At 42.9% G+C, this 25,131-nt stretch overlaps 1 protein-coding gene across 2 annotated transcripts in view; it reads left to right on the plus strand.

The window, feature by feature from the left end:
* Positions 1-25,131, plus strand: part of LOC126473208 (ketohexokinase-like) — a 121,131-nt gene that overhangs the window by 54,220 nt on the left and 41,780 nt on the right. The window contains exons 1-2 of one of the 2 annotated variants that reach the window (XM_050100116.1): positions 14,836-14,958; positions 15,050-15,225. The exons of the other annotated variant lie outside the window; for it this stretch is intronic. Of the exons in view, the coding sequence (XP_049956073.1) occupies positions 15,128-15,225 (98 nt within the window). The 5' untranslated portion in view covers positions 14,836-14,958; positions 15,050-15,127. Of the gene's footprint in view, positions 1-14,835; positions 14,959-15,049; positions 15,226-25,131 lie in introns of those variants that run through there. 2 annotated transcript variants of the gene reach the window in all.

The raw sequence follows: 25,131 nt of genomic DNA on the forward strand, positions 1-25,131 counted from the left end.
CCTGCTGCTGCTGGTCTTTTTGTCACCTTTTCCTCTCAGTCTTACGTTTTTCGCACGTTTTACACTCTGAAAGAGACAGTGGAGTCTTTCCCTACAAATGCTGAAGCGATGTGGACATAAAAATTTATCACAGGCAGTTCTTTTACGCTACATGCCCGGGTACTGGCATTTGAAGCGTTGTGGCGGAAGACGCCTGGTGTCTTTGGTGAAATTGACGTGGCCAATGCAAAAATACACGCCAGTCTGAAAACCTGGATGTTCAGGGAAGCAATAAAAGCAATACATAATAACAGAAACTTGCTGTTTCGTACACAGACTCACCGTACGATGAATAATGACAACGCTACTACATTGTCTTTGACTTCGTTTGACCAACTGTAGACACCTTGCTTGGAAGGCTACAGGTTTATTCTCTGGGCTGTCCCATTGGGTGCCAAAAAGGAAGCATGCTCTTCTAATTGTGCAGATATCTTCGTCGTTCAAAGCTTGGCTATCACAGTCTCATAGTCGTCTGTTAGATATGTCAATATTTATGATCGTACTATTTTTTGCTGTGAAATTTGATTGAGTCTGAAGTTATTCAGAAACTCACTAGGTCAGGTGACCATTGTTCTCCAATCCTTACATGTCACTCAGCTTCTAGGCAGCTTCTTCAATACGTATTGAGGTATTTGGTTTCCTCTTCGAACTGTTCTTATTTTTGTTTTGCAGGGAATATTCTTCACTCATACCCTAAAACTGCAAGGATAAACGTTATAGATATCAGTACTTACATTGTTCTAAGGTAGCTGAATTTGTAGAAACTCAACAAGAATTCAGGACAGACAAAGGTTTTACACAGATTAATCACGACTGCTGCAAAAATCTATTCACAAGCTGGCAGTTTTCACAGTCCACACTAAACAAATTATATATTCAAACACTGAGATGAGTGTGGCGCATGTGAAACTACAGTACTGTTCCTCTTGCGAAATTAAAAAAAGTGATGAACAAGAAAGAAATACAAATGCGGCATAACAAAAAGAGGGTTCAAAAAAGGCGAAAAATTGCGATAAGGAAATATGTGAGAAAGTTTTCGATCTCAACTTCCGCTAATAACGGAGCAAGTGGCAGTCGACTTCAGAATATTTAAACAAGAGACAAAAATACCATAACTAAATGCACGACAATGTTTAAAGAAAAGCTGTTTTTAAAACTTAACAGTGCTGGTCTTGTACGTAGCTGCTATTATCTACGGACTGGCTAAAGTACATGGTTTTTTGGAAGTCGTAACTCGTATGGACAACTACCTATTTGGAATTTCAAAACATTTTTAGGTTTATTGGATTTTCCACTTGAAATAAGTATATTTTGGCATTGCTAGTGTTAAATCTGAATCCACAGATGAAAGTTCAATTTAATAGCAATCATCGCAGAAAAATTTGAAAATTAGTTCTGCTGTTCAAATACATACTCCAGTAAGCAAACAAGTGATCTTTCTGATTAAGTGTCTTTTACGGGTCATTTAAATCTAAAGAAACACACAAAACACAAGAACAAAGCAAAATTTAGCGTTCACAGAGGAGTACAGTGTGATATAAGCAAACATGGAGATGTACGTAGTCCAACGTTACACTCACAACAATCATATGCTCGCATGGTTTTCCTGATTCAGCTGCTCGAAAATCCTTCATAACAACACAATCTCCGAAAATAATTCGATAAACGTGTAATCTGAATCTTCATCAAATATTTCGTTCTCGTCACCTGCAGACTCGTCAGGGTTTTTTTAAAAATCATTTTCCCCAACTGCTTCCCCTCTTCATTGCACATTTTGAACTCAAAATCAATACAATAGCATACAAAACGCGCAAAACAGAGATAACTTGAACGTCAGCTAAAGCCTACGAAACAAGAGACGATAACAAAGATTTCCAGTGACACCACTGCTACCTTCCAGCAGGAACTACGAAGCCAGCAGACCTGACAGACGGTTGCGGGAGCTATAAATCGTCATAACTCGAGGCCCACCAGAAAGACAGGCCTTGGGCTTACGTCAGAGCACGTGACACTGCAGGTCTTACGAGTGCCAGCAGCCGTCTCCGGTGGATAGCGAGTAACCATTTCAGACGAGTTTAATAACTCTTGACTGCGCTTTTAAATGCATGCAAGCTCTCGATAGCAGACTGCTAAGTTAAGCACTTTAGTGGGTACCTTTTCAATTACATACTGATTTCCCGTGGGCCCTGCAAGGAGCTAATAATAATGTCGTGTGGCTAGGGCCTCCCGTCGGGTAGACCGTTCGCCTGGTGCAGGTCTTTCGAGTTGACGCCACTTCGGCGACCTGCACGTCGATGCGGATGAAATGATGATGATTAGGACAACACAACACCCAGTCCCAGAGCGGAGAATATCTCCGACACAGTCAGGAATCGAACCTGGGCCCTTACGATTGACATTCTGTCACGCTGACCACTCAGCTACCGAGGGTGAACAGCAAGGAGTTGAGCGTTCGCCAAGTGTGGCGGACAAGCCGACTAGTGTGACGTCACAAGTTCGTTGCAGGGCCCGTATTTCTAGTGGGCCCCAGTCATAACTAGTGTGACGTAATATTACGTCCACCGCATATTCCCATTTCCTGCAAACGCTATAATATCAACTCAGGCGCACGCTGAGTGTTAAACTATAAATACCAAAATGCAGAGAGATATTATGTGTATCGTATCTCCAGAATGACCACAGATGATGCTTTATAATTAAAAACGAAATGCGTATGGTGAAAAATACGCTTTAATCGCTGTCAGCTTTGATGAAAATAACAATAATAATTATTAATTTATACTGCAGAAGACGCCCATGGAAAACATGTTCTACACACACTTTTCAGGCTATTAGTTTCACTTTAAATATATTCTGACTGATCTGTTGCGTAGAGAACTATTCCCAGCAATTTTAAACCAACACGGGTAACACCCGTTCGCTGAGTCACAGAACTGCCGTAGCGAAGTTCAAGAAAGTACTCTGAATTCCGACGATATTGAAGTGGACTGACAAGGCAGCCAGTCCACAGTGACGGGTAGCCGATAGAAAGGCACGCGTACACACTCACGCCGACGGGCGTCAATTCTGGAACAGGATAACTATTGAATGGTAGCAAGAAAAGTACGTAGCTGCTTTATACTTAACTTTATTATTTGATGACTACAGCATTCTTCTTGAGACATTTATACTATAACTCTCAAAGTAGGTAAGGCTAATGGCGCCTTGCTAGGTCGTAGCCATGGACTTAGCAGAAGGCTATTCTAACTGGCTCTCGGCAAATGAGAGGAAGGCTTCGTCCGTATGGTCGCTAGCAATCTCCTCGTACAACTGGGGCGAGTGCTATATCGTCTCTCGAGACCTGCCTTGTGGTGGCGCTAGGTCTGCGATCACACAGTGGCGACACGCGGGTCCGACATGTACTAAATGGACCGCGGCCGATTTAAGCTACCACCTAGCAAGTGTGGTGTCTGGCGGTGACACCACAGATATGATGCACGCTTTATCGAAATGGCATCTCACCGCACCGCCAGGAATTCCGAAAACACCGATAATTTCAAACCAAACTCGAACTCTTCGCAGTTGACACCGTAACAGAAACAGAAGCAGGTAATTACTCTACGTGAGTGCAGTGACTCTGGCCTTACAAAAGCTTTCGATCCAGATTGATAGCGGTCTTTTTTACAGGAAAAATTCAGTTTGTTATGCCGATCCTTGAGTGAGGTGCGGACATACAATTAATACCTGAAGTGAAACTTCCTGACAGATTAAAACTGTGTGCCAGACCGAGACTCGAACTCGGGACCTTTGCCTTCCGCGGGCAAGTGCTCTAAGGTAGGAGACGAGATACAGGCAGAATTGAAGCTGTGAGGGCGGGTCGTCAGTCGTGCTTGGGTAGCTCAGTTGGTAGAGCACTTGCCCGCGAAAGGAAAAGGTCCCGAGTTCGAGTCTCGGTCCGGCACACAGTTTTAATCTGTCAGGAAGTTTCATATCAGTGCACACTCCGCTGCACAGTGAAAATCTCATTCTGAATACCTGAAGTGACTGACGGGTATTTGGTACCATTCCTAATTATGTAACACATAAAACACTTAGTGTATAGTATTATTTGGACTACTAGATTTTTTTGCAGAGGAGAAGTTACCTCTAAGAAAATATTATCCAACATAAAATGTAGTAATAGATATTTCTTAACAAAGTATCATATGTTTCGCAGACTGGCAACTATCTCTTAATGCAAAATAAGGATGAGGGGCTTAGCAAATCTTTATATTTTAGTCTGGAAACTGGAAACAGATCTAGTATAAGGAGCGGATTTTTTTTTAAAAAAATCGATTACAGCGAATAGAAGATAAGTGCAAAGCTATGGTACATTAGACAAGTAAGGTGTTCTGAAGTTAAACTATCTTAATAAACAGGTATGGGCAGCTGAAACAGGCCATGTGTTGGTTGACATTGTCGTGATGCTCTTATGATGCCAGTCTGCATTCCTCCCTGATAAGTCGCTTGATATTTCAAAATACGGGCAATACCTGGTTTCAGATGATATTATCTTAATAGATTGCATTTTGAAAGGGCATTTACAAATGTCTTTTGACGTTAGTGTTTTCTAGCCCAGCACCATTTCTTCATTAACATCTGGACGCTTCGATTATTTCTTTTAGATGTTCAGTTGTTTCCATTAGTACCCTTGGGTTCCACAATCCAACATTTTACCGCACTATAAGTACTATTGGCCACCTACAAAGAATGTGATTTTGTGTTTTCAGGCTACTAATTTGTCTGAGAGTTACACAATTAATGAAGCGGATGACGGTGAAGTTCTTTATTTGACCACCAGAAGGCTCACAAAATGTATAGAGCTCTTTAATATCATCATCCAAGATATTAGTGATGAAGTGAAAAAGGAATTATGCATTTCATTTGCGCACTTTTTTGCAGTGCATTCACGATAAACATAAAAATCATACTGAGAGAGAGATTGTATAAGAGTTCTTTTTGCTCTGCCCTGGGTGAGTCACCACTGTCATGCTTGCTAGTTTCCCCTGAAAAATTAGCTTACCTGTTGCTTTTCCCTGAGAGAAAAACTGTGAATGATAACATCTCGCTTGCTTGTTTTTTTTCCTTTTTTTTCAGTTTTACCCTCTCCGCTGGTGCCTGTGATCAGTCTGAATCGAAATGCAGTAATAACTCAATCTTGAAGAAAAAAAATGACTTATCTGGTTTTTTTCTCTCTGACCCAGTACATCCTAACGTAAAACTGGGCGCGCCATGAAATTTAAAGATTTAATAACTTTGAACTATAGGATAAGTGAGAAATAACTGGAGTCCCTCATGTCATACAGATACCAGGGAGTAACAATATGTGGGGAGACGAAGTGGAACGTTGCAGGTAAATCGAATAACTTATTTTATCTCGTCTACGTCCACATCTATACTCTGCAAAAGACTGTGAAGTGCATGGCAAACATATAATGGTTAGATACGAGGTAGCTGCAGTGTGATGACGATTGTTTGCAATACATTATTTGGGTGCAGACTGGTATACAAGTCAAATGCAAGGAATCCGAATTACATACAACTAACAGACTGAGCACGAAGAAGAGGACGCGAATGACTACAGACTTGTTTAACTGGCGGTGGAGTTTAACAGAAATGCTGAGCAATCTTAAGAGACAGACACTACATCACTGACAAAATCACGTTTAGCAAATTCCAAGAATCGGTTTTCAGTCCAGAATCTATGAATATTGCTCAGTGCCCTGTGTACAGGGCCTACAGTAAATGAAGCATTATACTAATAACTGTTCGCACAAAGTGAGCTCAATGCATAGCGGAGTACATGTGCAGAATGGTAAAAATAATTTTTTGTTATGGACCTGTACTGTATCTCAGAGTAAATATTATGTACATCTAAAACTAGTAAATACTTTCGTACAAAAGAACCATCCCGATGTTAGTCTTAACCGATTCATGGAGAGCGTGGAAAACTTCAATCTGTATGACCGGATGGTATTCGAACCCTGTTCCTTCGTAATGAGATTTCAGTGCTTTTACCAATGCCTCATCCCACAATGTGGAAGTAAATGGACGTTATGGCAACAGTACTCAGCTCATTTACTAGTGTAGTCCAATAAAAAGAATGATATTTCAACATAAATATCAGTGAGCTAGTGTTTTCAGCAAGGTATTCTACATCTGTTACATTGTTTACCCATTGCTTACGAAGTTGCTCCAAATTGCCAAACTCTTATTGTGCTGTAACAACCAGTCTCCAGCTGGGTTTAATTCCTGGCTGCAAGTAAATAAATGGCATACGACACTTTCATTGAATAGCTTCCGTATGGTAACGTACCTGCTAAATAAGGACATTCGAATGTCAGCAATATATCATCCATAATCATGCTTAAGGTACTCTTTTTTTCTAGGTTTTTTCTTCAAAGGACTTTCTTTTATTTTCCTCGAGCTTAAATATTTTCCGCCATCTATTGTTAGCTGCATACTATTATCGCACTTCAAGGGGCATAATAAGCTTCCAGCTGAATTATTGTCATCTCTATTACGTGAACTTCTACAAGCTGTTGTAAAGAAACGCGTGACGCACCGATAAAAACATGAGAACTCTCTAAATGGTCGTTTTTCTGTTTGTGATAAGTCTATCATGTGTGTATATTTCAGCTGCCTCTCTAAACAAACAAACGTCGCTCCAGGGACACGAGTTTTATTAATTTTAATGAGTAATCGATTTGATTTCAAATTAATGTGTGAATTTATGCCATACTCTTGTTGGTTTCCAAAACTCATGGTGGAATATAGAATTTGTGGAAACATTAGACGTCACTAAGCGCACAGCGCAAAATTCCAGTTTCGTTTGAAATAGTTACGTTTTCTCTCTCGGCTAATCAAAATTTTCATTTGTGTTTTTACGAGACAAGTAGTCCGTTACAAATATAAAATCAGCTTTGTCTTCAGAAATATATAATATTTTTTTATACAAAATCTACAAGGTGTACCCGGTTTCTATTTGTAACTTTCATAATTTCTGTATTTGTTAATAAATTTGTCTGTCTTTCGCTTATTTTATCTGTGATTGTGACAATTAGTTAACGTCCAGTTGTGGTACAAGAAACTGAGATCCGATAACAAAGATTATTAGAAAACTGAAGAGAATTGGTTTCTTTTTGAAAGTATAATTTTTTAATTGTATTCACGAGTAAGTTCAGGACGATTCATAAAGTAAATCACTTTGTTTTCCGTGCAGCGTCTTGAGCATAAAATTCTGATCTTACAAAAAAGTGTTGAATATTTTGCATTTTCCGTGAATAACATTCTGATTAACAAATACTGAATTTCCGACTAGTGCCAGAATCTGAACTTTCTCGAAACATGTCATTTTCTTGCATGAGATTGTTTTCAGTATGACATGAACACTTTATTTCTTTTGCGATTAGCTAATTTCACCTCCTAGGACATTCTCAGGCAATATCATGTATGAACTACGTGATACGATTAAATTTATCCGCACTCTTAGGTAAAAATAGGTCATAACTAGAAATGGGCAAAACGCACTTTTCATTGGCGGAGATACCAAAGGAGGTGGTGCAATGGCTCGCGCGCTGGCTCCCTGTCCGGTCATCAGGATTTAGATTTTCCCTGGTTCCACAAATCGTTTTAAGGCAAATTCCGCCACAGTTCCTTTGAAAAGGACATGGCCGATTTTCTTCCCGTAGTTCAAGCTTGTGTTCCGTCTCTAACGACAACATCGTCGACAGTATATTAAATCCATATTTCCATTCCTTCCTTTTTTACTGTCAGAGATCAAAGTAGCCAAGAGTTTAAAAATTTTAGAACCAACTGAGATTTGAAATCCAGACGTTTGGACTTCTAGTCCCAGTACTTATTCCCTCAACCACCCAGCCACGTTATCCATAACTTGTTTATTTAAGTAATAGTGCGACATAAACGAAAACTGTAAGTTCCGTGGCCTCATGCCATTTGGATATAGTTATATAAATTGGAACATTATTCGTAGTCTGAAGAACTGCTGATAGGGTCATGGATGAGACAGAAAAACACACACACACACACACACACACACACAGAGTGTGGCGCTTTAGGTGAACTCGGAATGTTCAAATTAAATCTTACTTTACTAACAAATAATTAATTTCCTGCAGAAGAGTGTGACAGTCGCAAAAGAGTGAGTTGTGTTAGCCGCACGAATTGCATACATATTCACCACAAGCACTTTCATTTTACGATATTCGACAGAAGCTCGTAGAAAAATTTCATTACGACTACACACTTCAGACCACATTTCTCTTACAAAAGTTCAGAATTTAAAAAATTCTTAAGTCACAGTTTAAAAAAATGTATTATCCATTCTACTTATAACAACAGAGTCAGTATTCTTTGGGATTAAATATTTACCTTATTAAGCGACATAATTTTTCCGTAATTAGGCTGTTTTTATTATTCCATCTCGTACATCTGATTCTGCATACCGCGATTGTTATCAAGTGATCAAACTGGATAGATAACCCAAAAAAGTGTGCGTAACACCCAAAATACATTAGTACCTATGTATGCACATAACCTGAAATTCATTTGCCGGCAAGCAGTGCTTTTCTGTATTCATCAATTTAAATAAACATAAAATGCTTCTCTTTCTGTATGGGCTGAAGATGACTGATGACAACCGAAATCGATAATTTCTGTAAAAATTTGCATGGCTACGCTAATGAATAAGCAGTTAAAAAGTAAGAAATTCGTCAATCATAGTCTGGTCTCTGTTACCGCAAAAAAGTTCTTTCCTTTCCAAAACTGGGATGCGTTAAAGGTCCTTTGGCTATTTCTGTATAGCAGTAGGTGTCTTTCTTAGACTTTCTGATTCTTGCAAGGCTCTGAGAAAATGCAACCCGCATTGCAGACGAACAATGAGCCGACCACGTTTAAAATTGTCAGAGCCGGCCGTTGTGACCGAGCGGCTCTAGGCGCTTCAGTCTGGAACAGCGCGACCGCTATGGTCGCAGGTTCGAATCCTTGCCTCGGGCATGGATGTGTGTGATGTCCTTAGGTTAGTTAGGTTTAAGTAGTTCTAAGTTCTAGGCGACTGATGACCTCAGAAGTTAAGTCGCATAGTACTCAGAGCCATTTGAACCATTTGAACCCTGTAGTGATCTTACCTTGGCACAAAATAGAGTGCAATACACAGCTACAAAAACTCTTTAATAATCTGGCCATTGTGTGAGGCACACACCCTAAGTTTTATTAACAACTAGATTACAATTGTGAATTGGGTTTTGTTTAAAAATAGGCGTACTGCTGTAAACATGTACGTAATAAACAAAGTTACACGGAAGACAGTCATGCTGGTTAATGTTCCCCTAGTAGCTAAGCAACATTTTTTCCCTAGACAATAAAATTATTTGGGTTGGTCAAGATGTGATAACAATAACACCATCTACATTCTGCACGAAAGGAAACATTACGCAGGGATTTCTCAACGGCAAATCGCATTTGTATGTCTATATCTGTACTTCACCAGCAACCTGTCCGTCCCCGGTAGCTGAGTGGTCAGCGTGACAGACTGTCAATCCACAGGGCCCGCTCAGGGACTGGGTGTTGTGTTGTCCTAATCATCATTATTTCATTCCCATCGACGCGCAGGTCGCCGAAGTGGCATCAAATCGAAAGACCTGCACCAGGCGAACGGTCTACTCGACGGGAGGCCCTAGCCACACGACATTTCATTTACCAGCCACCTTACGGTTTGTGGGGGAGAGGGGTGGACACTTAGTGTATCAATGTGACCTACCGCATCTTCTGATCCTACCGCATATCTTGCGAAGAAAGAACTATAGCTGGTAAGTTTCCGTGTGGGCTCGAATATTTTTAATTATATATTCATGGTCTTTTCGTGAGATACACATAGTAGGAAGCAATATATTTGTTGCACTTTCTGGAAACGTACATCGCCTCATGGAACTTTCGACGTTACCTACAACGTCATTTACATATATTGGGAAAAGTAATGGTTCTATAGTACTCACATGGGACACGCCCGAAATTAGTGCACACAGCGAAAAAGGTTTTGCATCACCCTGGTTCCCAGAACTCCAAAAGATAGACGTTGACTGTGGATATTGTATTACAGTCCCTTTGGCTGTTCAGAGATGTCACTAAACCCGACGAAAGATGTAAACAATCATGCATGAGCAGCGCTTATTAGACGGAGAGGGTCCGACACCCGATCACTTCCAGTCATTCCACCGGGAAGGAGGTACACGGCTCGTCTTGTCAGTTCAAGGATACCTAGACGGTCAATACCGCAGTTCGATCACGTCCGCATTGTTACTTTGTGCCAGGAAGGGCTCTCAACAAGGGAAGTGTCCAGGCGTCTCGGAGTGAACCAAAGCGATATTGTTCAGACATGGAGGAGATACAGAGGGACAGGAACTGTCGATGACATGCCTCGTTCAGGGCGACCAAGGGCTAATACTGCAGTGGATGACCCTACCTACGGAGGGATCCTGACAGCAACGCCACCATGTTGAATAATGCTTTTCATGCAGCCACAGGACGTCGTGTTTCGACTCAAACTGTGCGCCATAGGCTGCATGATGCCCAACTTCACCCCCAACGTCCATGGCGAAGTCCATCTTTGCAACCACGACACCATGCAGCGCAGTACAGACGAGCCCGGCAACATGACGAATGGACCACTCAGGATTGGCATCACGTTCTCTTCACCGATGAGTGTCGCATATGCCTTCAACCAGACAATCTTCTGAGATGTGTTTTGAGGCAACCCGGTCATGCTGAACGCCTTAGACACACCGTCCAGTGAGTGCATCAAGGTGGAGGTTCCCTGCTGTTTCGGGGCGGCATTATATGGCACCGAGGTACTCCGCTGGTGGTCATGGAAGGCGGCTTTATGGCTGTACGATACGTGAATGCCAACCGATAGTGCAACCATATTGGCAGCATATTGGCGAGGTATTCGTCTTCATGGACGACAGTTCGCGCCCTCGTCGTGCACATCTTGTGAATTTCCTTCAGGATAACGACATCGCTCGACTGGAGTGGCCATAATGTTCTCTAGACATGAACCCTATCGAACATGCGTTGGATAGATTGAAAAGGGCTCTTTATGGACGACGGTGACCCACCAACCACTCGGAGGAATCTACGCCGAGTCGCCGTTGAGGAGTGGGTCAATCTGGACTAACAGTGCCTTTATGAAGTTGTGGATAGTATGCCAGGACGAATACAGGCATTCATCAATGCAAGAGGACTTGCTACTGGGTATGAGAGGTACCGGTGTGTACAACAATCTGGACCACCACCTCTGAAGGTCTCGCTGTATGGTGGTACAACATGCAGTGTGTGGTTTTCATGAGCAATAAAAATGGCGGAAATGATGTTTATGTTGATCTATATTCCAACTTTCTGTACAGGTTCCAGAACTCTCGGAACCGAGGTGATGCAAAACATTTTTGATGTGTGTATTACGTCTGAAGACTTCTCTCCGTTCAGAATGAAGTGATGTGTCCTGTTTTTGCTAGAAATTCTTCAGGTCAATCACACAGTTGGTCTTATTTTCGTACGCTAGTAGTTTGTTCATCAGGCGGCAGTGCGGAACTGTATCACACACCTTCCGGAAGTCAAGGGACAGGCCATTTATCCTGGTGCCGGTATCTACTGCTTTTTGGATATTGTGGACTAAGAGAGCGAGCTGTGTGTCACTTTAACATTGTGTTCGGAATCTATGTTAGTTCCTACACAGGAGTTTTTTCGCCTAGAGCAATGTAATTATATGTGAGCATAAAACGTATTCCAGAATTCCACAACTGACCGACGTCAGAGATATAGTCCTATTATTTTGTGTATTTATTCGACAAGCCTTCTTGATAACAGGAATGTCTGTGCTTTTCTTCGGTCATCAGGAATGCTTCGCGGCTCTAAAACTGATTAGGGTTGTAATTTTCAGTGACAGGTAGAACAGGCACAAAAGTCCAGTATGGTTATTCGTGATTAGTGTAGTTACCAGACCTGGCAGGGTATATAAGGGACGCGAACAGCGTCACATATTTAGTTATCACTGTGAAGGACACGAAGATGGTTCAAATGGCTCTGAGCACTATGGGACTCAACTGCTGAGGTCATTAGTCCCCTAGAACTTAGAACTACTAACCTAAAGACATCACACACATCCATGCCCGAGGCAGGATTCGAACCTGCGACCGTAGCGGTCTTGCGGTTCCAGACTGCAGCGCCTTTAACCGCACGGCCACTTCGGCCGGCGACACGAAGATGCCGCGCCCGTTGTGAAACAGCGTTATCAGCTCCTGATGGAGTTTGAAAGAGGCCTCATATTGGGTCTTCGTTAGTCCGGTTGGTCGAATCGTTCGGCATATAGATTTGTGGGGCATTCGGATGTGCCAGGGGCTCGATGTTCGACTGCATCGGCACATGAGGATACATGTACTCGTCGTCAAGGTTCGTGACTGACCACCACGAGGATAGGTCATCATTTTGTGCACCAAGTGCATCCAACCCTTTCACATCTGCGCCTATCACCCGAGGACAAGTAATGAATTTCCCGCATCATTTTGTGTCATCCATACTGTTGGTAGGAGACTAGCAGCAACTGGATGAGAGAAATACAGTCCCATGCGAAGGGTTCCATTAACACGACTACACAAAGGTCTGCGTTTGGAGTGATGCTGTCACCGGGAAGCACGGACTGCTGATGACTGATGTCACTTTGGTTCAGCAATGAAGCACAGTACTGCACTGTATTGGATGTCAATCGTCGGTGAGTATGGCGGCGACCTGAGGAGAGGTTCCGTCCTTCTAATGTTTTGGAGAGGCATAGCGGTATTACTTCTGGCATTGTGGTGTGGGGGGGGGGGGGGGCATGGGGTATAACTTCAGGTCACTGTTGGTAGTGAGTGAGGTATTCTGCCAGCACGACGGCACACCACGGGCACCCTGTGTCTCGTGTGTTACATCTCAAGCAATAGTATTGTGGTGCCATTTTTCAGTAGGACAATGCTTGTCCACACATGGCATGGCCATCTTCAGTTATTGAACTACATGAAAAAAAAAACGTAAATTAGTTACAAACTACGGTGTGCACACACTTTATTCAACATCTAAACGCCACTACAGATATTCGGATTTAGGTTATGACATGTTCGATACGTCTACCATCATTGGCGATGACGTGGCGCAGATGAATAGCGATATCCTGCATGACCCGCTGAAATATCGGAACATAGATACTGTCGATGACCTCCTCAATGACTGTTTTCAGCTCAACGATGGTTTTGGGTTTATAACTGTATGCCTTGTTTTTAATATAGCTCCACAAAAAGGAGTCGCATGTGTTCAGATTTAGAGACTATGGCGGCCATTCAAGGTCCATGCCAATGGGCGATGGGTACCACAGAGCCAGAAAGCGGTTCCCCAAGTGCTGTTCCAGGACAACACTCTCCTGCTTTGATGGGGTCGAGTTCCGTCTTGCATGAGCAACTTCCTTTCTTTCTTTCTTTCTTTCTTTTGCTTGTGCCTTTTTCTGCAGTTAGGCAGGGTCGGCAATGTTAATCGGATTTGGCAATGTTAGCAGAAGGGATGGCCGGATGTCCTTCCTGCCGCCACCCCGTACCCCCCAGGACCGAATTAGTGTACCCCAACTGTTTGCGACTAGTGTAATCCATGGAAAGTGTTCAAATGTCTGCAAGCCGTGTAACTGAGGCGGGATGTGGGGAGCAACACGGTATTCACCTAGGGGGATGTGGAAAACCGCCTAAGAACCACATCCAGGCTGGCCGGCACATCGGCCCTCGTCGTTAATCCGCCGGGCGGATTCGATCCGGGGCCGGCGCGCCTTCCCGAGTCCAGGAAGCAGCGCATTAGCGCTCTCGGCTAACCTGGCGAGTCCGTCTTGCATGAACCACATCTTATCGAAATCAGGGTCGCTTTGGATAATGAAATCATCTTCCAAAACCTTTGCGTGTCATTCGGTAGTCACCGTGCCACCAAGGAATATCGCACCGATTATTCTGTGACTGGACATTGCACACAACACAGTCACCTGTTGAGGGTGAAGAGACTTCTCTATCCCGAAATCGGGATTCTCACTCCTCCAAATGCGCCAATATTGCTTATTGACGAACCCATCCAAATGAAAGTGGGCTTCGACGCCAAACCAAACCATACATACGCATACTAGTTCCCATCATGCTCCGCGGGCAACCGTGCAGTTTGAACGTTCTAGCGCAGACCGTTCAGAAGTTATGACGATTTTATTTCATATAGTTTAGTAATTGTCACCATGTACCTATCCGGTGCACTGCAATCTCGCTAACGGTCAGTATAAACTCTGACGACAACACAGTCACGCGTCACGTCTAACTGTTCCTTTCACCATGGTGACAGACACGCTCTCTGACTGACGCAACAGGTCTGTAAAGCCATTTATCGTAAGTGTTGGTATTGACTTGTTCTAGTAACTGCGGAACAGGATCTATACACAGACGAAATTTGAGGTTTTCATGTTCGAATGCCAAAAGGCGAGTATTCTTTCGTATTCGTTTACGAGACTCATAAATAAATTCTTGAGGCTTATATTGTACCTTTGGTACTCACTCAGACATTTCACTGCCACTGCACACGTGCGACAGTCACGCTGCGATGTCGCCCCTGCAGTCGTTTACGAGACTCATGAAGCAAATTCTCAGCTTCCTACGTAGAAAAACTTTTCGCCTCTGTCTTTGACCCGTGTTCCGTTGATAACCGCGGCTATTACTGCTCCCGCCCGTTATGTCACCAGTAGTCGGCAGCAAGGCCGAGTGCAATGTTCTCTCACTCATTTTCATGCTAAGCAGTAGCTTTAGAACGCGTTCCTTTTGCATATGGTGTAAATGTTACAAGGTAAGTTTTTGAAATCATGAACTTAATATTATGCTTCCTCGTAGTTCATGTGCGTGCTCGTGTTTCTAAAACACCATGATATCTTTCATAGAAGTATTAAGTGCGCCGTATATTCCCGCCATTGGGTATTGCCGTCAAAACTAGTCTACACAATCAGAGACATACACAAATGGCTGGGAACGACCTCAAGTTCCTGTGTATTGGTATGGTGTGTCTGGATGAACTGTTATACTGCAAATATTATCCGATAGAAGATTGCCTTCAAAGGTAAATAGTAGTAATATATTTCAGTAATTGTTTGTTAATTCAATTTATTTCGCATGATCAAGTACAAAAGTAAACTAATTAATTATTTTCTCCCAGTTCTTAAGAAAATTGAACGAACTGGTCAACTATTTTAATGCTGTGATGAATGTAGTTACAGCAACATAGCTTACGTGCTACAGCGTATCCATCAATGAACTCTATCTAGGGTCATGCATCTGAGTGTCATTCAAGTAACGCTCTTCATTCACAACTCCAGCAATATTCCGCATCATATCTCCTTTTATTCGGTTCTGTAAGTCTCCAGAAGGTTTCACCATCCCAACGTACATTCCTTTGCGTTTGACACATTGAATTTAATAACAGTCTATAATATCAATAATTCGCTACACAACATCATCATCTTAATTTCGAGATTTAAAACAAAAATTAATACTACCGTTAATGATAAAGTGACAATAAACATGCGCAGTGCCTGACACTAACTATTGTTTTGTTTGTATATTACTGTTAAGCCGATGCTCTTTCGCAGAAGCTCAATAGGGGCAAAATTATCTTGTAGGTATGCGGGCGGCGTTATCAGAAAACGTTCGAGAGCTGATTAAAAAAAAAAAAATACGTTATTGTTCGCTCTACTAAGGAATTGCTTTTCATTCGTTACTAACCCGCGATTGTTTTTCGACCGCGAACTGAAACCTTACGTGACACGTTGGGATCTACATAGTGTTTAGCTTTGGCGGATAAACGAAGCTCTAAGTACATAAGTTTCTGGTTTCTGAAATTCGCAACTTTGTTGGGTATACTTATCTTTTGGGGATCTTTGGTCTGTCCAGAAGTGCAGGCATATTTTAATGTTGCAATGTTTATCTATCATTTTGCAACTCAATAAAAAAGAGTAGACCACACACACACACACACACACACACACACACACACACACACACACACACACACTGATTAATAATTTAAGAATGGTTTACATCAGTGTTGACAATTCAGAATAAACTACTGATGCAAGACGTGTATCACACATTGCGTATCAACCTCCTATTGGCGCTTTTGCAGCGTGGCTGGTGACAATACTCAAGCGTCTGACGAGTCACACGTCATATTGACACGTCTTTCAGTTCACTTTATATTTTATATAATGTTAAATGAAGCTGAAAGCTAAATGCATGATGCACAGTATCATAATACATTGGCGGAAAAAAATCGCAGCATCAAAAAGCAGTTTTACGACATAAACGGAAGTTGGTAGGCGTGTTTCTAGGTGTGAAAGATGATGTCTACTCAAATTCGCACCAGGCGCACGATAGTGGCGCTAGTACTGTCACAATGGAAATGCAGATCACGTTTGTATACACTGTAATGGTTGTGAGAGTTAGTTACCTCTGACGGGGGATGTGGTAAGTTGATGTTTGTGGTGTCACCGCCAGACACCACACTTGCTAGGTGGTAGCCTTTAAATCGGCCGCGGTCCGCTAGTATACGTCGGACCCGCGTGTCGCCACTGTCAGTGATTGCAGACCGAGCGCCGCCACACGGCAGGGTGCGGGTGGCACAGCCTCGCCTGTTGTTAGGCTCCCCACCTCGTCGCATACGTCAACATGGGGTCCTTCCCCACGGCGGGCGGAAGCCTTATAACACAACCGTACGCCGATTTGCGGGGGAGGAATGTGGTGTCACCGCCAGACACCACACTTGCTAGGTGGTAACCTTTAAATCGGCCGCGATCCGCTAGTATACGTCGGACCCGCGTGTCGGCACTATCAGTGATTGCAGACCGAGCGCCGCCACACGACAGGTCTAGAGAGACGTCCTAGCACTCGCCCCAGTTGTACAGCCGACTTTGCTAGCGATGGTTCACTGACAAATTACGCTCTCATTTGCCGAGACGATAGTTAGCATAGCCTTCAGCTATGTCATTTGCTACGACCTAGCAAGGCGCCATTATCATTTGCTATTAATCTTGTGGTGCATGTACCGTCAAGAGCGATGTTCACCAATTATGGATTAAAGTTAAGTATTCCAGAAGCCACGTACCTTTTCTACTAGTCTCACCTCCTTTAACTGCTCCAAACCTCACGCCAGCCTGCGTGAGCTTAAACGCGTGCCTTTCGGCTTCACCTCATAGTGGCTTGGCTGTCTAGCCAAGTCACAACAATGTTAGTCAAGAATGCCTTTAAGGCGACAAAGACGTCACAAACAACACCTCACTGAGTTTGGATGAGGTCGTATTATAGGGCTACGAGAAGCTGGATGTTGTTTCTGCGATACTGCAGAAAGACATGGCAGGAATGTAGCCACTGTACATGATTGCTGGCAGCGCTAGTAACGAGGCACTATCGAAAGAGAAGACCATTGTGTTCGGCGTATGGCTCTAGCGCATCGTACTGCTTCTGGAGCAGCAGTCTGCGCAGCTGTTGGCATCGCAGTGACGCAACGAACTGTTACAAATCCGTAACTTCAAGGACAGTTCCGAGCCAGACGCCCTCTAGCATTCCAGTGACTCCAAACCGCCGCCATTTGCGACTTAAGTGGTGTAAAGCGAGAACTTTGTGGGTCAGGGTGGAGGTCTGTTGTGTTTTCTGATGAAAGCTGGTTGTGCTTTAGTGCCAGTGATGTCCTGTGTTGGCAAGAACGAGACCAGTTGGAAACATTAGATTTACGCCCGGAGATATGGTCTAGGGAGCGATTTTGTACGACAGCCGCAGCGCTCACACGGTTACCCCACGCACCCTGACTGTAAATGTGCACGTCAGTCTGGTGATTCGACCTGTCATGCTGTCATTCATTGACATCATACCAGGGGGTGTTTTCCAGCAGGATAACTCTTGCACACATACCGCTGCTGTAGTGCAACATGCTTTACAGAGTGTCGATATGCTGCCTTGGCCTGCTCGATCGCCAGATCTATCTCCAGTCGAGGACACATGGAACATCATCGGACAATTCCAGCGTCATCTATAAACAGCATTAACCGTCCCTTTATTGACTGCAAGTGCGACGGACGTGAAACTCCATCCCACAAACTAACGTCCAGCACCTCCGCATAGGATGCATTCACGTTTGCATGCTTGCTTTCAGCATTCTAGCGGTTCCATCCATTATTAATGTACCAGCTTTCATATTAGCACTGGCTTACCTCACCATTACATTACTTGTGATCTTGCAATATTAATCACTCAAATATGTTACCCACACAAATGTAAGTATTATTTTCTTGGCACTGTGATTTTTTTTCCGTCAGTGTAAAAATGGAACTCCTTCATAGAGTATCTGTTCTGTAAGCTTGAGATAATGCTTATAATACGTTGGTTCAACCGATATGGTATGAAAAGAATTAAAACCAAATTGCCACAATTGAAATTCAACAGAGTTTCATCATTATGAATGTCGACGGTAGCGTTTGACTTGAGGGGTTTATGGTTCAAATGGCTCTGAGCGCTATGGGGCTTAACTTCTGAGGTCATCAGTCACCTAGAACTTAGAACTAGTGAAACCTAACTAACCTAAGGACATCACATACATCCATGCCCGAGGCAGGATTCGAACCTGCGACCGTAGCGGTCGCGCAGTTCCAAACTGCAGCGCCTAGAACCGCTCGGCCACTCCGGCCGTCTGAGGCGTTTAAATTTGTAATCAGATTTCGTCTGTGCATTTAGAATGAAACAGATTTATTCTTATTGGTGTTTCAATTAATTCATATTAATTAGCACATCTTATTTCAGAAGAAAGTAGTCTAAAAGAAATAAGAAAAAAGTAGCTGCATCCGTGCTCTATCAATATCTTGCAAATCACTGTGAACTGCGTGTCAGAGCATACGTCCCATTGAACCAATCATTACGTTACATTCACTTACGAATCGCGGGGGAACGTTTGTTTAGACGCCTCTGTAATCACTTTGATCTTGTCCTCGCGATCCCTATGGGAGTGATACGTGGAGGCTGTAGCATATTCCTAGATTCATCATTCAGTGTCGGTTCCCGAAACATTGTATGAAGGCTTCCTCGAGATCGTTTCAGTTCTTTCAACATCGCTATGACACTCGCCAACAAGTCAAACAAACCTGTAACCATTTGTGCTACCCTTCTATGTTGTTGTTGTGATCTTCAGTCCTGAGACTGGTTTGATGCAGCTCTCCATGCTACTCTATCCTGTGCAAGCTTCTTCATCTCCCAGTACCTACTGAAACCTACATCCTTCTGAATCTGCTTAGTGTATTCATCTCTTGGTCTCCCTCTACGATTTTTACCCTCCATGCTGCCCTCCAATGGTAAATTCGTGATCCCTTGATGCCTCAAAACATGTCCTACCAACCGATCCCTTCTTCTGGTCAAGTTGTGCCACAAACTTCTCTTCTCCCCAATCCTATTCAATACCTCCTCATTAGTTATGTGATCCACCCACCTTATCTTCAGCATTCTTCTGTAGCACCACATTTCGAAAGCTTCTATTCTCTTCTTGACCAAACTAGTTATCGTCCATGTTTCACTTCCATACATGGCTACACTCCATACAAATACTTTCAGAAACGACTTCCTGACACTTAAATCTATACTCGATGTTAACAAATTTCTCTTCTTCAGAAATGCTTTCCTTGCCATTGCCAGTCTACATTTTATATCCTCTCTACTTCGACCATCATCAGTTATTTTACTCCCTAAATAGCAAAACACCTTTACTACTTTAAATGTCTCATTTCCTAATCTAATTCCCTCAGCATCACCCGATTTAATTTGACTACATTCCATTATCCTCGTTTTGCTTTTGTTGATGTTCATCTTATATCCTCCTTTCAAGACACTGTCCATTCCGTTCAACTGCTCTTCCAAGTCCTTTGCTGTCTCTGACAGAATTACAATGTCATCGGACGAACCTCAAAGTTTTTACTTCTTCTCCATGAATTTTAATACCTACTCCGAATTTTTCTTTTGCTTCCTTTACTGCTTGCTCAATATACAGATTGAATAACATCGGGGAGAGGCTACAACCCTGTCTCACTCCTTTCCCAACCACTGCTTCCCTTTCATACCCCTCGACTCTTATAACTGCCATCTGATTTCTGTACAAATTGTAAATAGCCTTTCGCTCCCTGTATTTTATCCCTGCCACCTTTAGAATTTGAAAGAGAGTATTACAGTTAACATTGTCAAAAGCTTTCTCTAAGTCTACAAATGCTAGAAACGTAGGTTTGCCTTTTATTAATCTTTCTTCTAAGATAAGTCGTAAGGTTAGTATTTCCTCACGTGTTCCAACATTTCTACGGAATACAAACTGATCTTCCCCGAGGTCCGCTTCTACCAGTTTTTCCATTCGTCTGTAAAGAATTCGCGTTAGTATTTTGCAGCTGTGACTTATTAAACTGATAGTTCGGTAATTTTCACATCTGTCAACACCTGCTTTCTTTGGGATTGGAATTATTATATTCTTCTTGAAGTCTGAGGGTATTTCGCCTGTCTCATACATCTTGCTCACCAGATGGTAGAGTTTTGTCAGGACTGGCTCTCCCAAGGCCATCAGTAGTTCTAATGGAATGTTGTCTACTCCCGGGGCCTTGTTTCGACTCAGGTCTTTCAGTGCTCTGTCAAACTCTTCATGCAGTATCTTATCTCCCATTTCGTCTTCATCTACATCCTCTTCCATTTCCATAATATTGTCCTCAAGTACATGGCCCTTGTATAAACCCTCTATATACTCCTTCCACCTTTCTGCTTTCCCTTCTTTGCTTAGAACTGGGTTGCCATCTGAGCTCTTGATATTCATACAAGTGGTTCTCTTCTCCCCAAAGGTCTCTTTAATTTTCCTGTAGGCAGTATCTATCTTACCCCTAGTGAGACAAGCCTCTACATCCTTACATTTGTCCTTAGCCATCCCTGCTTAGCCATTTTGCACTTCCTGTCGATCTCATTTTTGAGAGGTTTGTATTCCTTTTTGCCTGCTTCATTTACTGCATTATTATATTTTCTCCTTTCATCAATTAAATTCAATATTTCTTCTGTTACCCAAGGATTTCTATTAGCCCTCGCCTTTTTACCTACTTGATCCTCTGCTGCCTTCACTACTTCATCCCTCAGAGCTACCCATTCTTCTTCTACTGTATTTCTTTCCCCCATTCCTGTCAATTGTTCCCTTATGCTCTCCCTGAAACTCTGTACAACCTCTGGTTTAGTCAGTTTATCCAGGTCCCATCTCCTTAGATTCCCACCTTTTTGCAGTTTCTTCAGTTTCAATCTGCAGTTCATAACCAATATATTGTGGTCAGAATCCACATCTGCCCCTGGAAATGTCTTACAATTTAAAACCTGGTTCCTAAATCTCTGTCTTACCATTATATAATCTATCTGATACCTTTTAGTATCTTCAGGATTCTTCCAGGTATACAACCTTCTTTTATTATTCTTGAATCAAGTGTTAGCTATGATTAAGCTATGCTCTGTGCAAAATTCTACAAGGCGGCTTCCTCTTTCATGTACATATGTATAAGTTCAATATCCCCTGTTAATCCTGTCTGGTACGGTCTCCATAAACTAGAGTAATATTCTCAGGCGGGTCGCACGAGTGATTAGTAACAAAACTCCCTTGTAGACCGATTGCATTTCACTAGAATTCGACCAATAAAACGAAGTATGCAATCTGGTTTACCGACGAATGAGTCTTTGTGGTCTTCCCATCTCATGTTCACACACAAAGTGTTACACCCAGGAATTTTACGAGTTTATCGACTCCAGTTGTGACTGACTGATAGTACTGTCATAGGATACTACTTTTTTTCGTTTTCTGACACACAAGTTCACATTTCTGAACATTTAAAGCAACTTGCCAAACTGCACCAATTTGAAAACTTATCAAGAACTGACTGAATCTTTGTGCATTTTCTTTCTGACGGTACTTCGTTACAGATAACGGCATCGTCCGCGCACAACTGAGGCTCCCATTAACACTGCAGGCAAGATATAATATAAAAAGCGAGAGACCGAACACACTTCCCTCAGGTACACCCGAATTTACCTCTAAATCTGTCGGTGACTCTCCATCCAAAATAACTTGCAGCGTCCTTCCTAGCAATAAATCTTCAATTCAGTCACAAATTTCGCTTGATACCCCATACGACTGAACTTTTGGCAGTAAAGCGTAGGTACAGTACTGAGTAAAACGCTTTTCGGAAATCCTGCTGCTTTTCTCCATGGCTTTCAGTATGTCCTGTAAGAAAAGAGCGAGTTGAGTTCACGTGTTAGGTGTTTTCAAATCAATGCTGATTAGCACGGACTAAGTCATTCTGTTCGAGATACCCCATTATGTCGAGCTCAGAAGATTCTACAGGTCAAGGATCTTGGACGGTAGTTACCTGGATCAACTCTGCCACCCTTCCTGTAAACGGGTGCGTCCTGTGCTTTCTTCCAACAACTGGGCACGGTTTTTTGTCTGAGGGATTTGCCATAGATTATAGTTATCAGGTTTGGCAGGATTGTCTCATTGATTCTGTCTCTCATAAAATATTTTATCTCACTGCGAACAGAAAGTGGCACTAATTTCAGTAAAAGCAACGTTACACGTTGTTTTACAAAACCTGAAAGCTTGAATTACACGATGATAACCAACTGAGTAAATGGAAGTCAAGTTTGTGGTTTGAAAAGAGACGGATAATTGAGGCGATTTTATTTTTCAACCGAAAGTGTGTGTTGCGTTACATCAGAACTAACTTATAATACGCGAAAATTTGGGTTAAAAGGAACAAGGAACTTCAGTCAAAAGCAGTCGATCAGATGTCGAACGTTTCCCTGCAGTCGGTCTTTGATTGTTAATAAGTGGTGAGTTCGACACAGTTGCATCACGATGTCTCACCACAATCGACAAACTCAGTGAGAGTGGAGCAGTTCACTATTGACGAGCTCTTGCGGGACTCCCGTGTGGTCTCACGGAAAATGACTTGCGGAAACGTTTTGAGCAGCAGGAAAACGAACGGAAGTATATATATCGACTGAAATGAGTTCTACTTTGAATGTGGCCAATACTAATCGAACATACCTGTATGAACGCAAATTGCAGCACGAATTTCGCACCAGTTACACGAGTGGCGCTAGTAGTGCCATTATGAGGATCCAAATCAGGTTTCCTTTAAATACACGCTGTCATGGTCGTGAGCGTTAGCTACCTTTGAAATTGGACGTGCTGAGTTAATGCTAGTCAAGAATGTCTTTAAGTCGACAAAGACGCCATTATCAACACCTCAATGAGTTCGAACGAGGTCGTGTAAAAGGGCTACGATAAGCTGGATGATTCTTCTGTGATATTGCAGAAATACTTGGCAGGAATGTAGAAACTGTACTTGGTTGCTGGCAGCGAGAATGGTCGGTCACAGAAGACACGGCTCCAGACGGCCATATGGCGCCGACGAGAGGGAAGACCACCGTTTTCGGCGTAAGGCTCTGGCGCATCGTACTGCATCTGCAGCAGCAGTTTAAGCTGCAGTTGGCACCACAGTGACACAACGAACTGTTACAAATCTGTAGCTTCAGAGAGAATTTCAAGCCTCACGCCCTGTAGTGAGCATTCCACTGACCCCAAACCACCGCCATTTGCATCTTCAATGACGTCAAGCGAGAGCTCCTTGGAGGGCACAGTGGAGGTCTATTTTCTGACGAATGCTGATTGTGCCTCGTTGTTAGTGATGGCCATGTGCTGGTAAGAAGGCGGCCAGTTGAGAGCCAGCAACTAACCTGTCTGCGTGCTAAGACACACTGGACCTATACCTGGATTTAGGGTCTAGAGTGTGATTTCGTATGGCACTCTCGTGGTTATCCCACGCACCCTCACTGCAAAATTGTACGTCACTCTGGTGATTCGAGATGTCGTGCTGCCATTCATTAACAGCATTCCAGGGGTGTTTTCCAAAAGGATAACGCTCCCCCACATACCGCTATTTTAACCCATCACGCTCTACAGAGTGTCGACACGTTGCTTTGGCCTACTCAATCACCAGATCTATCTCCAATTGAACACACATAGGACATCATCAGACGACAACTTCAGCGTCATCTACAAACAGTCCCTGTCCCTGTACTGGCCGACCAAATGCAACAGGCATGGAACTCCATCCCACAAACTGACATCCTGCCCATGCCCAATACAATGTATGCAACTAGCATGCTTGCATTCAGTAGTCTGGAGGTTACACTGTTTATTAAAGCATCAGACCTCAAGTTTGCAATAGTTTATCTCCGCTTGCATCAACCGTAATCACTTAAATATGTAACCTAGACAAATGTATTCCAGAAATTTCATTACTCTATGTCAATTAGTTTTTGGTTTGGCGATTTTTTTTCCATCAGTATATTTACTTTACTTTACTGTATGATTAAATGATGATGGCATCCTCTTGGGTAAAATATTCCGGAGGTAAAATAGCCCCCCACTCGGATCTCCGGGCGGGGACTACTCAAGAGGATGTCGTTATCAGGAGAAAGAAAACTGGCGTTCTACGGATCGGAGCGGGGAATGTCAGAACCCTTAATCGGGCAGGTAGGTTAGGAAATTTAAAAAGGGAAATGGAAAGGTTAAAGTTAGATATAGTGAGAATTTGTGAAGTTCGGTGGCAGGAGGTACAAGACTTCTGGTCAGGTGACTACAGGGTTATAAACACAGCCGGCCGAAGTGGCCGTGCGGTTAAAGGCGCTGCAGTCTGGAACCGCAAGACCGCTACGGTCGCAGGTTCGAATCCTGCCTCGGGCATGGATGTTTGTGATGTCCTTAGGTTAGTTAGGTTTAACTAGTTCTAAGTTCTAGGGGACTAATGACCTCAGCAGTTGAGTCCCATAGTGCTCAGAGCCATTTTTTATAAACACAAAGTCAAATAGGGGTAATGCAGGAGTAGGTTTAATAATGAACAGGAAAATAGGAATGCGGGTA

The sequence above is a fragment of the Schistocerca serialis genome, chromosome 4, assembly GCF_023864345.2.
Source record: "Schistocerca serialis cubense isolate TAMUIC-IGC-003099 chromosome 4, iqSchSeri2.2, whole genome shotgun sequence".
In the NCBI taxonomy this organism is placed as follows: domain Eukaryota; kingdom Metazoa; phylum Arthropoda; class Insecta; order Orthoptera; family Acrididae; genus Schistocerca; species Schistocerca serialis.